This window comes from Sebastes umbrosus, chromosome 3 (assembly GCF_015220745.1).
Source record: "Sebastes umbrosus isolate fSebUmb1 chromosome 3, fSebUmb1.pri, whole genome shotgun sequence".
NCBI lineage: Eukaryota > Metazoa > Chordata > Actinopteri > Perciformes > Sebastidae > Sebastes > Sebastes umbrosus.
The window spans coordinates 12,339,287-12,353,904 of NC_051271.1; the positions used below are offsets into that span (position 1 = coordinate 12,339,287).

Here is a 14,618-nt window from a genome sequence, read left to right on the forward strand (position 1 = left end):
TTCTTAATGTTCTTTTGCATTTTGTCGCAATGTTCTTGAATGTTTCTGTAAAGCACTTTGAATTGCACTGTTGTTGAAATGTGCTATACAAATAAAGCTGCCTTGCCTTGCCTTGCCTTTACATTGTAGGTCTACTTGAGTAATTTAATTGTATGCTACTTTTTCCTTGTATTCAAGATTCAAGATTCAAGCCCTTTATTGTCATTGTGTAGTACACCCAAAATTAGATTGTGACAATCCCATAGGTGCTAATGAAAAGATAAATATTAAAAATATAAAAGATAATACAATATAAATTCTAAAAATACAATATGTATATTGATGAGATGATAGTTGTAGGAGCTAAAGTCTACTACTTTAGCTACTGAGGTGATTAGCCCTGGACTGACGCGCTTTTCGCTGTAGATGGTACCTTTAGTTGTCTGTTGTGCTGTACAAAACTGATCCTGAGTCCGCTCGTTGGTTTTACAATAATAGTTCATTTATTCTTAATATGGTATTAAGGAAGTAAGTCCAGTTACCATAGCAACGAGTAAACAATAACAACACGGCAAACAATTCAGCGTCCCTGCGGTCAAAAACCATTTGCCCTTCCGGGCTAAACCCTGACGCCAACAACACACCTCCTTACCTATATACCTGTGACTGGGTCAATCAATTAATACAGTGCCACCTAGTGTTCGTAAAAGTGAATTACATCCCAACCTCAGTATGTCAGCATCATGTTTTGGCTCTTACACACCGGCCCCTAATTGTTATGGCAGGCAGACATAACAATTCAAACAAAATACACAAAAAAGAGGAGCCAAATGTTACAATACACCAAGTTATGCATTTAAACTTCATGTACCAAACAGAGTTTTGTCACTGGCCTTTCAATTATGGTGGCTTTGGTCTGTCCTGACTGGTTTCCTCTGAATGGTTAGCCTCAGAAGCTTCCAGCTGCTTTCGTAGGCGAATCCTTCCTAACAACCCGACCTTTAACCTGAGGAACCAGGCAACTGATGTCTTGAGCCCTCTCCAGTCAAAAAAGTAGCCAATGAGCTGGTCAGTAGGACTAGATGAATCATCAGCTGGATTGTCCTTTGAACCGACATGTCCCCACTGTGAGGGTTCAGATGTTTCTCTGATGGTCGAGATTCTGTTGGCCACAAAGGTGTGAAAGCCCCTGTCCTCATTGCTTACATACTTCAACACTGAAGTGCTGTCGGTCCAAAATACTGACTCCTCCAGCTGCAAATCCAGCTCTGCCTTCAGCATTGAGTCCACTCTGACAGCAAGAACGGCTGCTGTCAACTCAAGACGGGGAATGGTTACAGCCTTCAGTGGTGTCACTCTGGCTTTGCCGAGCAGGAAGGTGACCTGGATGTCGTTGTCCTTATTTAACATCCGGATGTATGTTACAGTTCCGTATCCACCTTCGCTGGCATCAGCAAAATGGTGTAGTGGGGCATGTCTGCTCTCTCCAAAGTCTACTGGCTTGATGCATCTGTCCACCTTGAATGCAGCCGGCAGGTCCAAGTCTTCCAACCACCTTTTCCACTGATGTAACATATCCTTCCCATTTTCCTGATGCAGTTGATGTTGAGGTACTGGCTCTGCATAGGTCTTACTGATGAGCGCATTCATGTACCCTGCATACTCCTGGTGCAAGTGTTTGTTGTTGAGGAACCTTTTCCTCAAACCCTGGATACTTTGCTTTGCCACCACGAAGTTGTTAGGCAGATAGACTTCCTTGCTCTTCAAGGGCAATTTCAAACAATACTTCCCATCCTGAAGTACCGCTGAGTGCTCCACAGTTTCCAGAAACTTGAGGTCTTCTCTGGACCTTTCCTTTTCCTCCTCACTCCTTTCATTGAAGTCATGATTGTACTGCTTGGTTAGCATTTCTTCCAGTTTACACACAGAGATCCGGTTCACATTAGCGGAGGGAAGCCCTGCCTCCAGGGTGCCACTGTTTCCAATCAGCGGCCCATTTACAACCCATCCCAGCACAGTCCTAATGGCATACGGGCCATTCCCGCAGCTGTTGATGACCTCCCAAGGCTCCAATATCTTGGGAGCATTTGTTCCAATCAACAGGTCGACATTTGCCTTAATGCTTGGAATGTGTACCTTTGACAAGTAGGGCCATTTAGCCAGGTCCTCATGTGTCACCATGCTATCGGTTGTAACTGGCATTTTCTTCTGTGTGAAAACCTCTGGGAGAATATAGAAGTCATTGCCATCAAGATCAGAGACCTCCAAACCAGTCAAGGAGTAAGCTGGAACAACTGTTTCTTGACCCATTGTGTGCAACAAGAAGCTGGTTCTTCTGCCTGTAACATTCAGCCTCTGCATTAGATGTTCTGAGCAGAACGTGGCTGAACTACCAGGATCCAAAAAGGCATAAGTTTCAATGATGTGATTTCCTTTGGCAGATTTCACCTTTACAGGGAGAATGGATAGAACACACCGGTCCTCACCGGCCCCTGTATGTCCACATGTTTGGAATGAATATGGCTGTTGAGATGGTTCCTGCTGCCAAGCTGTTACTTGCCTTTTGATATGAAGCACAGTGGGATGAGTTTGTCCACAAACCTTGCATGTCATGTGCCTCTCGCAATCCCTGCTCATGTGACCATCACCTAAGCATGCAAAGCAAACTCCCTTTTCCCTCAGAAAGTGAATCTTATCCTTGTGCATCTTTCCCTTGAACTGTTTACACTCGTCCAATGAGTGACTACAAGCACAGCAGAGACATTCAGCATTTTCAGCCTTGGCTGGATCTGATGTTGGTTCCTTAGCCTCCTGGGGCAAGTCCTTAGATGTTACTGTGGTGGCAACAATGTTTTCCTTCACCTTGTACCCAGACTGTGGCTTAAACCTGGCGAGAGGCTTCGTCCCAGTAACGGCAGATGTTGGTTCCTGTATGTTGCCAAACAGCGGGTCGGAAAGAATTCTGACATGACGCTCCATGAATTTGACCAGATCAATGAAGTAAGCTCTGTTATTGCTTTTCTCCATTATGTCGTGAGCTACTGTCCTCCATTGTTCTCTCATTTTGTATGGCAACTTTGAAATGATGGCTCTCATGTTTACAGGCATATCCAGTTCTTCCATGTACTGGAGTTCCCCCATCACGTTACAACAGCCACGTAAGAACAAAGAGTACGCTTGGAGTGCTTTCACGTCCTCAGATTTTATTATTTGCCAAGCCAAAGCCTTTTCAATATAAGCAGTTGCGATTTTGTACTGATTTCCAAAGTGTTCCTGTAGAAGACCCTTCGCCACTGCATAGCCACGCTCAGGAGCCATATGTTGGCAGCTACGTACCAGTTCTTGTGGTTGTCCTCTGATAAATTGTTCCAAATAATACAAACAATCTGCTTGTCCTGCCTTTTCCTCCACTCCTTGCTCAAAGGCTTTGATGAATGTCCTGTATTGAAGAGCATCCCCTTCAAATAAGGGAATATCTCGTGGTGGTAGAGACAGTGAACGCTGCTGTTGAACCAAAGCAGCTGTGATTTCATTTTGTCTGTGCATGATGGTAAGTATGTCCACAGTTGGATGTTGACCGACCAAATGCTGGTATGTAGGCTGCCTTTCCTCTGGCTTTAACTGAGCAGTTGTTGGTTGGTACTGCAGATGCTGTGATGTTCCCAACAAATTGTTTTCCTGCTGATGTTCATTTGGTCTCATATCCAATGGCCTGTTAGACAGTAATGATCCTTTTGTCATATCATTTTGTTGTGATGATTTCCATGATCCAGGTTTGTATTCCTTTGCAGAAGGATTCAATACATTTGCAGATTCCATTTTCCTTTTGTCCCTTTCCAAATAGGAATTCATGCCATTTGATGGTACTTGAGAGGAGCTTCCCACATCATATGCCCTCAATACTGCTAGCTTAGCAGTGGATGCAGCTAGTTCAGCTTCCAAGTCAAGCTGCTCTCTTTTCCTCTTCAACTGCTGTTCTTGCTCCTCCAAAGCTTGTCTTTCTTTTAAAGAGGCCACGCGAGCCATGAGTGCAGCTCTGTCTGCCTCCACCTTTATTCTGGCAGAGGATGTGGTACTGGACTTACCACTGTTCATACTTTTGTGGCTTGAGTGTTTGCTACCAACATTAGAAACACTGTCATCTGGATGAATATCATCCTCAATATTACCCTTTTCATGTGTGTCACCTTCAATGCATGAAACCCACCTTTTTGCCTCAGCAATACACTCATTTGGTGCCAACATTTTTGCATTAAACCATGTTACATGTTTTTCTTTTTCATCACATGGCAACAAACCCAACAGAGATTCATGCACACATTTAGCTTCATTACACACATTAATCAACTCTTCAAGAGCATTTTGTACCTGTTCTTTATCACCCATTAGCATCAAACTTTGCATTGATTTTCTTATGTTTGTTACTTTGTTTAGCTTAGCCCTTCTGCTGTCTTGCAACTTTTCCAGTTTATCAGCAAGCGCTTTCACGGTGAGCTTTACTACCCGCTTCTCAGCTGGTGTTTCAACACCGCCAGTCTCACTAGCGGTTTGTGCACCAGTCCCGGTAATACGGCCCGACGCCGCTTCGCGACTCTCCATACTAAACAGTCAGTCACTTATCAGTCAATGTAACAAACAGTCAGCGCAAAGTCCAAAGTCCGCCCGCTTCGGCAACCAATGCATTGGATTTCCGCCCGCGTATGTGTGCACAAACCCTGACGCCAACAACACACCTCCTTACCTATATACCCGTGACTGGGTCAATCAATTAATACAGTGCCACCTAGTGTTCGTAAAAGTGAATTACATCCCAACCTCAGTATGTCAGCATCATGTTTTGGCTCTTACAATAGTTTTGCCAGATTATTGCACAAAGTTTATGATACAGCCCCCCACCACCTGCTGAACATATGTTCGGCCTGTCCTATATTCACATCGGGTGAAATTTATCTTGATTTAATTTGATCTTGAAGAATATATCCCACTAACTGAAAAAAAAAAAAAAAAAATTATAAAAAAGAAATTACATGTGAATAAATAATAAAGGTGGTTGGATTCACATTAAGTTAGAAGTAACATATAAGTCTTCTTCTTTACATATCACTACACATTATTCTAATAAATTAATGCAACTTTTCAAATGTTTTGTCAGTCTTTCAGTAGCCATTATGTGTCTATCTCAGATAGAACACAGCTTGTGTGTCTTAAATAAAAGCATGCTATGGCTCATGCGCATAGAATGTTATCATGCAGCGCCATGATATTCTATGTGCATGCGTGGAAAGGCGCTGGAATGTCATGACGTCATGATCACAGCAACTGGAATGTCATGACGTCATGATCACAGCAACTGGAATGTTATGATGTCACAGCAGATCAAAAGAAGAGTGTGTTCAGGAATAAACCATAGCTAGACAAACCAGGGATTCTCATATTGTTTTTAAAATTCAGCAACCTGCGATTTGAAGAGTTTTGAGAACAACCTCGATGTCTCAATATAATTTACACAACGCTATGCGCCGCGCAGCGATGGAGAAATTACGTCTCCTCCGTGTGTCAAAGGAGCCTCAACGGCTTCCAAAAGACTTTTATGACCAAACTCGACATAAGAAACGGGAGTCAAAAGAACGGTCGCTGACAGTGGAGTTGGAAAAAGTGAGGGAGGAAAGTGTCGGGCACCTGCAAGTTGTGCAAGACCTGCAGAATCAACTGATGGATGCAAGGACGCAACTGAAACGGGAGATTAAGGAAAAGGAGACGCTTCAGGTGGAGTTTGAAGGCATCACAAAGAAAAATAACACTCTGACAAGACAGCTGGAGACGGAGACTGTTGAGGTGGCCAGACTTCAATTCCTGGACAAAGTAAACCAAGCAATCGAGCATCGTGCAGCTCAACAAGACGAACATGAGCTGTTGCTTATCAGCGATAAAGATGAGGAAATACAGAAGCTGACCTGTGCTGGGAAAATTGCTTATTATCAGGAACAGTTAGAAGAATGTCACATCCTAACAACCGATTTGAAGCAATCACTCTATGATCGTAAACACCAGCAAGAGGAGGAGATACTAGCTGGCGTTGATCTTCAGCACCAGGTAAGAGAAGGTCAGGAACTCATCAGGGATAAAGATGAGGAAATACAGAATCTGACCTGTGCTGGAGAAGAGTTGAGTCAAGCACTGCATGATCTTAAGACAAAGGAAGTCTCTCTGAGTGAGCAGAACAGGAATGCCACCAATGAGGTGTCTCAACTTGAGTCTCTGAATGAGAATCTGCGGAAACAAGTTCAAGAACTGCAGAAAAACGGGAAAATCACAGCTGATGAGAACCAGAGCCTTATCGCGAAGGTGGCTCGCATTGAATCACTGAGACAAGCAGAGACTGAACAATTACAACGGAGTGAGGAACTCATCAGGGATAAAGACGAGGAAATACAGAATCTGACCTGTGCTGGAAAAAAGATGAGTCAAGCACTGCATGATCTTCTGAAAAAGGAAGTCTCTCTGAGTGAGCAGAACAGGAATGCCACCAATGAGCTGGCTCGACTTCAGTCTCTGACAGCAAAACAAAATGAGGAGACGAGAAACCTGAAGACAGCTGTTCAGGATCTCCAGTCCCAAATGGAGCTGGCTAACGAACAAATCTTCCAAATGGACGAGCACAAAGCAATCCAAATCGGGAAAATTGCTTATTATCAGGAACAGTTAGAAGAATGTTACATCCTAACAACCGATTTGAAGCAATCAGTCCGTGATCTTAAACACCAGCAAGAGGAGGAGATACTAGCTGGCGTTGATCTTCAGCACCAGGTAAGAGAAAGTCAGGAACTCATCAGGGATAAAGATGAGGAAATACAGAATCTGACCTGTGCTGGAGAAGAGATGAGTCAAGCACTGCATGATCTTCAGACAAAGGAAGTCTCTCTGAGTGAGCAGAACAGGAACGCCACCAATGAGCTGGCTCGACTTGAGTCTCTGACAGCAAAACAAAATGAGGAGACGAGAAACCTGAAGACAGCTGTTCAAGATCTCCAGTCCCAAATGGAGCTGGCTAACGAACAAATCTTCCAAATGGACGAGCACAAAGCAATCCAAATCGGGAAAATTGCTTATTATCAGGAACAGTTAGAAGAATGTTACATCCTAACAACCGATTTGAAGCAATCACTCTATGATCTTAAACACCAGCAAGAGGAGGAGATACTAGCTGGCGTTGATCTTCAGCACCAGGTAAGAGAAGGTCAGGAACTCATCAGGGATAAAGATGAGGAAATACAGAATCTGACCTGTGCTGGAGAAGAGATGAGTCAAGCACTGCATGATCTTCAGACAAAGGAAGTCTCTCTGAGTAAGCAGAACAGGAACGCCACCAATGAGGTGTCTCAACTTGAGTCTCTGAATGAGAATCTGCGGAAACAAGTTCAAGAACTGCAGAAAAACGGGAAAATCACAGCTGATGAGAACCAGAGCCTTATCGCGAAGGTGGCTCGCATTGAATCACTGAGACAAGCAGAGACTGAACATCTGTTGGCAGCAGTCCGTGATCTTCAGCACCAGGTAAGAGAAAGTCAGGAACTCATCAGGGATAAAGATGAGGAAATACAGAATCTGACCTGTGCTGGAGAAGAGATGAGTCAAGCACTGCATGATCTTCAGACAAAGGAAGTCTCTCTGAGTGAGCAGAACAGGAACGCCACCAATGAGGTGTCTCAACTTGAGTCTCTGAATGAGAATCTGCGGAAACAAGTTCAAGAACTGCAGAAAAACGGGAAAATCACAGCTGATGAGAACCAGAGCCTTATCGCGAAGGTGGCTCGCATTGAATCACTGAGACAAGCAGAGACTGAACATCTGTTGGCAGCAGTCCGTGATCTTCAGCACCAGGTAAGAGAAAGTCAGGAACTCATCAGGGATAAAGATGAGGAAATACAGAATCTGACCTGTGCTGGAGAAGAGATGAGTCAAGCACTGCATGATCTTCAGACAAAGGAAGTCTCTCTGAGTGAGCAGAACAGGAACGCCACCAATGAGGTGTCTCAACTTGAGTCTCTGAATGAGAATCTGCGGAAACAAGTTCAAGAACTGCAGAAAAACGGGAAAATCACAGCTGATGAGAACCAGAGCCTTATCGCGAAGGTGGCTCGCATTGAATCACTGAGACAAGCAGAGACTGAACAATTACAACGGAGTGAGGAACTCATCAGGGATAAAGACGAGGAAATACAGAATCTGACCTGTGCTGGAAAAAAGATGAGTCAAGCACTGCATGATCTTCTGAAAAAGGAAGTCTCTCTGAGTGAGCAGAACAGGAATGCCACCAATGAGCTGGCTCGACTTCAGTCTCTGACAGCAAAACAAAATGAGGAGACGAGAAACCTGAAGACAGCTGTTCAGGATCTCCAGTCCCAAATGGAGCTGGCTAACGAACAAATCTTCCAAATGGACGAGCACAAAGCAATCCAAATCGGGAAAATTGCTTATTATCAGGAACAGTTAGAAGAATGTTACATCCTAACAACCGATTTGAAGCAATCAGTCCGTGATCTTAAACACCAGCAAGAGGCGAGGCAAGAGGAGGAGATACTAGCTGGCGTTGATCTTCAGCACCAGGTAAGAGAAAGTCAGGAACTCATCAGGGATAAAGATGAGGAAATACAGAATCTGACCTGTGCTGGAGAAGAGATGAGTCAAGCACTGCATGATCTTCAGACAAAGGAAGTCTCTCTGAGTGAGCAGAACAGGAACGCCACCAATGAGCTGGCTCGACTTGAGTCTCTGACAGCAAAACAAAATGAGGAGACGAGAAACCTGAAGACAGCTGTTCAAGATCTCCAGTCCCAAATGGAGCTGGCTAACGAACAAATCTTCCAAATGGACGAGCACAAAGCAATCCAAATCGGGAAAATTGCTTATTATCAGGAACAGTTAGAAGAATGTTACATCCTAACAACCGATTTGAAGCAATCACTCTATGATCTTAAACACCAGCAAGAGGAGGAGATACTAGCTGGCGTTGATCTTCAGCACCAGGTAAGAGAAGGTCAGGAACTCATCAGGGATAAAGATGAGGAAATACAGAATCTGACCTGTGCTGGAGAAGAGATGAGTCAAGCACTGCATGATCTTCAGAAAAAGGAAGTCTCTCTGAGTAAGCAGAACAGGAACGCCACCAATGAGGTGTCTCAACTTGAGTCTCTGAATGAGAATCTGCGGAAACAAGTTCAAGAACTGCAGAAAAACGGGAAAATCACAGCTGATGAGAACCAGAGCCTTATCGCGAAGGTGGCTCGCATTGAATCACTGAGACAAGCAGAGACTGAACATCTGTTGGCAGCAGTCCGTGATCTTCAGCACCAGGTAAGAGAAAGTCAGGAACTCATCAGGGATAAAGATGAGGAAATACAGAATCTGACCTGTGCTGGAGAAGAGATGAGTCAAGCACTGCATGATCTTAAGACAAAGGAAGTCTCTCTGAGTGAGCAGAACAGGAACGCCACCAATGAGGTGTCTCAACTTGAGTCTCTGAATGAGAATCTGCAGAAAAACGGGAAAATCACAGCTGATGAGAACCAGAGCCTTATCGCGAAGGTGGCTCGCATTGAATCACTGAGACAAGCAGAGACTGAACAATTACAACGGAGTGAGGAACTCATCAGGGATAAAGATGAGGAAATACAGAATCTGACCTGTGCTGGAAAAGAGATGAGTCAAGTACTGCATGATCTTCAGACAAAGGAAGTCTCTCTGAGTGACCAGTACAGGAGGGCCATCGATGAGCTGGCTCGACTTGAGTCTTTGACAGCAAAACAAAATGAGGAGACGGGAAACCTGAAGACAGCTGTTCAGGATCTCCAGTCCCAAGTGGAGCTGGCTAATGATCAAATCTGCCAAATGGACGAGCACAAAGCCATCCAAACCAGGAAAATTGCTTATTATCAGGAACAGTTAGAAGAATGTTACATCCTAACAACCGATTTGAAGCAATCAGTCCGTGATCTTAAACACCAGCAAGAGGCGAGGCAAGAGGAGGAGATAGTAGCTGGCGTTGGGCAGCAGGGAGATGAGAATTTCTCTGAGACGACATCTGGGTATCAGAGCGATGAGAGCCTCCCAGAGTCTCCAGCTTCTGTGTCTCGGACCAGAAGTTTCTTGTGCCGTTCTGCTAAATGTCTGCTGAAAGTAGGTCTCCCGCTTGCCATCACCGCTGTGGGTGTAGGCCCAGGGTGTAACTACCTGATGGACTATACCTACTGCCAGCTACTGCCCTACGCCAACAACTTTGAATTGCCTTTCATGTAAACTACAATCCCTACAAACTACAACTCCACTTTAAATCCTAACAACAAAGTAATTTATAAATATAGATTATGAATGTGATAAACATAATTTATATTTATAAATGAATGGGCACGATGGAGCAGTGGTGAGCACTGTCTGTGAGGCCTTTCTGTGTAGAGTTTGCATGTTCTCTCCGTGTCTGCGTGGGTTTTCTCTGATTGCTCCGGTTTCCTCCCAAAGTCCAAAGACATGAAGGTGTGAGTGTGAATCATGACCTCTCACCTGATGTGAGCTGTGAAGGCTCCTAGTGGTTGAGAGGTCTGGGCAGCTATGGTTCAGGAGGTAGAGAGGTTCGTCTGCTAATCGTGAAGATTAGTAGTTCGGTCCCCGGCTCCTCCAGTCCGCAGGTTGAAGTGTCCTTGGGCAAGATACTGATCCCAAAATTGCTCCCGAAGGCTGTGCCATCGGTGTGTGAATGAGCTTTTTGTGTGAATGTTTAAAAAAAAAAATTAAATAAATAAATAAATAAATAATAACAACAAGAATTTGGAAAAGGAATTGAATCTGTAAAATGAAAAAGACATTAAATAAGAACACTTGAGTATCATAATAATGACAACATTGAAAAACGAAATACAAAATGAACACTTTGCAACATAAATGTATTACATGTTTCTTTGTAAGTAGACACACATTATGTAAAATATTACTGTAAAAAAGAAAATAGTTGTAAGAACGGTGGAAGAGTTTATATATATATATATATGTATATATATATATACATATATATATATAAACATTACAAATTTAAAGTCTCCTTCACACTCTAGGGGAACCTCCACCAATCATGCACTGGCATCACTTGTAGTCGAACGATATTCACTGGCAAAATCTGACATACTTGTATGTATGTATATACATATATATATATATATGAACACAAGACCAAGGTTATATACTATGGACTTGTGGAGGTACAGCTATAAATATTCTGAGGACAGACAGGATGGACATCTACTGTATCAGAAGCATGACCCATCATTAATAACATGTTAAATAAAACACAGCAAAGTAATAAGCCTACATTTCATGCCTGTATGTCTATGCTTTTTTTTTTTCCTTTTCAGTTTTGCAGTTTGTGTGTATCCTATTCCCATCAGGTGAACCAATCCAAAAAATTCAAAGGATGTAATTTTATCTCAAAGAATACATCCCAATAATTTAAGAAATCCAGGATGGTCAAAAGAAAAAAAAGCTACTTAAATATCCTGACATGACTGCCTGCCTTCACCTCAGCTAAAAGCTTAGAGGAGCTGCAAATGGTCAAAGCTTAATAATGGCGCAGAAAATCATAAGCTATAAAATAGCATATTTCTACACTTACAATAGCCTATTCCAGAACCATTGTGAATCATTACCAGGATCACATTAATGTCACAATGTGAAGATTAAAGAGGCGACTATTTCGTCCCCAAATTGTGAACAAGTAAAACAGTCAAATCTAACTGAAGTAAACTTTGATGTCATCATGATCTAAGGAAAAAAACAACATGCAAAAACCTAGAACACATTTAAATTTTACTTTCATTTTATTTAAAGCTCCACGGTGGTATTTAACTGCGGATGGTTATTGTATGGATGATGACAAATGAAATTGCGTACTATTACGCACAGGAAACATTGTGACCATCGCATCTTCAACATGTCAGGGTGAATTCATTTAAAAAGAGTCGTTATCTTTCAGTCGCCATTATGTGTCTATCTCAGATAGATCACAGCTTGTGTCTTTTAAAAGAAAACATGCTATGGCTCAAGCAGATGCGCATAGAATGTTATGATGTCACAGCGGATCAAAGAAAGTGTGTTCAGGGACAAACCATAGCTAGACAAACCAGGGATTCTCATATTATTTTAAAATTCAGCAACCTGCGATTTGAAGAGTTTTGAGGACAACAGGGATGTCTCAAAGAAATTTACATAGCGCTGTGTTATGCGCAGAGCTGGAGAAATCACGTCTCCTCCGTGTGTCAAAGGAGCCTCAACGGCTCCCAAAAGACTTTTATGACAAACCTCGACATAAGAAACTGGAGTCAAAAGTACGGTTGCCGACAGTGGAGTTGGAAAAAGTGAGGGAGGAAAGTGTCGTGCACCTGCAAGTTGTGCAAGATCTTCAGAACCAACTGATGGATGCAAGGACGCAACTGAGAAGGGAGATTAAGGAAAAGGAGACGCTTCAGGTGGAGTTTGAAGACATCACAAAGAAAAATAACACACTGACAAGAAAGCTGGAGACGGAGACTGTTGAGGTGGCCAGACTTCAATTTCTGGACAGAGTAAACCAAGCAGATATTGAAGATCTGAGGGACGCATATGACCTCAAGCATTGTGCAGCTCAACAAGACGAACATGAGCTGTTACTCATCAGCGATAAAGATGAGGAAATACAGAAGCGGACCTATGCTGGAGAAGAGATGAGTCAAACACTGCATGATCTTCTGAAAAAGGAAATCTCTCTGAGTGAGCAGAACAGGAACGCCACCAATGAGCTGGCTCGACTTCAGTCTCTGACAGCAAATCTGCAAGATCAAGCTCAAGAACTGCAGAAAAATGAGAAAATCACAGCTGATGAGAACCAGAGCCTTATTGCGAAGGTGGCCCGCCTTGAATCACTGAGACAAGCAGAGACTGAACGTCCGTTGGCAGCAGTCCGTGATCTTCAGCACCAAGTAAGAGAAGGTCAGGAACTCATCAGGGATAAAGATGAGAAAATACAGAATCTGACCTGTGCTGGAAAAAAGTTGAGTCAAGCACTGCATGATCTTCAGAAAAAGGAAGTCTCTCTGAGTGAGCAGAACAGGGACGCCACCGATGAGCTGTCTCGACTTGAGTCTCTGACAGCAAAACAAAATGAGGAGACGAGAAACCTGAAGACAGCTGTTCAGGATCTCCAGTGCCAAGTAGAGTTGGCTAACGAACAAATCTGCCAAATGGCCGCGCACAAAGCAATCCAAACCAGGAAAATTGCTTTTTATCAGGAACAGTTAGATGGATATTACAACCTAACACCCAATTCGAAGCAATCAGTCTGTGATCTTAAACACCAGCAAGAGGCGAGCTTGTGGAGGAGATACTAGCAGGTGGAGGAGATACAAGCTGTGCCATCGGTCTGTGAATGAGCTTTTTGTGTGAATGTTTAAAAAAAAAAAAATGTAATAAATAAATAAATAATTAATAACAACAAGAATTTGGAAGGGTAATTGAATCTGTAAAATGAAAAAGACATTAAATTAGTACACTTGAGTATCATAATAATGACAAAATTGAATAATCATCTTGTGCGTTACCTGAAATTTCTCTTGCGAGTTGTGACCCCTTAGAAAGGCCTCTCCTGACACCAGGTTGGGAAAATCTGGTGTAGGATAACGTGCTCATAGCAAGTTGTACAAACTGTACTATGTAATAAATGTTCTTCTCCCTGTCTTGTCATCAAAAGAAGATGAGGATATCAGTGGAGTTGTGTCCGACGCGGCCTCTGGGCTGACGTCGCGGACAGAATCGTACACATTGGTAGGCTGATTTTGGGTGGAGGGTACATTGCCAGGGCTGCAGAGTAGGGTGGAGGTCGCTGTCCTTCAGAGGAGTATGACGGGGGTGGTGAGGACACATCATAACCAGGAGGGTCCTGTGTCTCTTTAGATGTGAGGGAGTCTGCTGTATCTGAAAAAACAAAATAAAAAATACAACAATAAATCAATCAACCTATGCAAAACAAACACAAGTCTGATGGAATACATTCTGTTTAGCAGCTGAAGTGTGAAGTTCCTGTTTTGCTAAATTATACTGTATGGTTTACTCATTAACTCTGGTGTCTGAACTGAAATTTAATAAATTTATGGTTTCATTTAGTGAAACACTGGTAACTGTTTTATATCTGCCTGTCAGCGCGTACAGGGTTGCTAATATGAAATCTTGTTGCCCAAGAATGGCGTAAACATTAGGAAGTAAAACTTGAGCTGTGGTGCCATTTCTCTTACTACACTCAGCAAACATTGAGGGAAAACAAGTGTTGTGTTATTTAGTTTAAAAAATAAGTAATGTGGTCTTGGATTCACCAACAGACAAAAAAAATCCTTTTGATTTGATCCCAGATTGAACTTCTAAAGTTTGAAAACACTACAGAAAGTTATAGACTTTGTCAAACTTAACAAAGCATGTTAGTAGGAAATTCCACACTAACGTGTTATTTAGTACGCTAAAACAGGATGTGAGATATTTTAGTATGTCCGAAACCATTTTATGAAACCAATAATACGTGAATTGCATACTATTACAGTGTGCAACGCTGGACACTACGGCAGCATAAA

At 42.7% G+C, this 14,618-nt stretch overlaps 2 protein-coding genes across 2 annotated transcripts; one reads left to right on the forward strand and one right to left on the reverse strand.

Moving 5' to 3' along the window:
* Positions 1–620: 620 nt before the first annotated feature.
* LOC119485230 lies at positions 621–4,665 on the reverse strand. Its single transcript, XM_037764624.1, has 2 exons — positions 1,562–4,665; positions 621–1,057 (listed from the first exon to the last, which is right to left on the reverse strand). The coding sequence occupies exons 1-2, from the start codon at positions 4,576–4,578 to the stop codon at positions 880–882; spliced, it is 3,195 nt and encodes a 1,064-aa protein (XP_037620552.1). The 5' UTR covers positions 4,579–4,665; the 3' UTR covers positions 621–879.
* Positions 4,666–5,508: 843 nt separating this feature from the next.
* On the forward strand, positions 5,509–10,905 carry LOC119484893 (protein MLP1 homolog). Its single transcript, XM_037764071.1, has 6 exons — positions 5,509–6,381; positions 6,802–6,917; positions 7,338–8,169; positions 8,602–8,726; positions 9,147–10,362; positions 10,585–10,905. Exons 1-5 carry the CDS (start codon positions 5,509–5,511, stop codon positions 10,273–10,275), a joined length of 3,075 nt encoding a protein of 1,024 aa, XP_037619999.1. The 3' UTR covers positions 10,276–10,362; positions 10,585–10,905.
* The last annotated feature ends 3,713 nt before the right edge of the window (positions 10,906–14,618 follow it).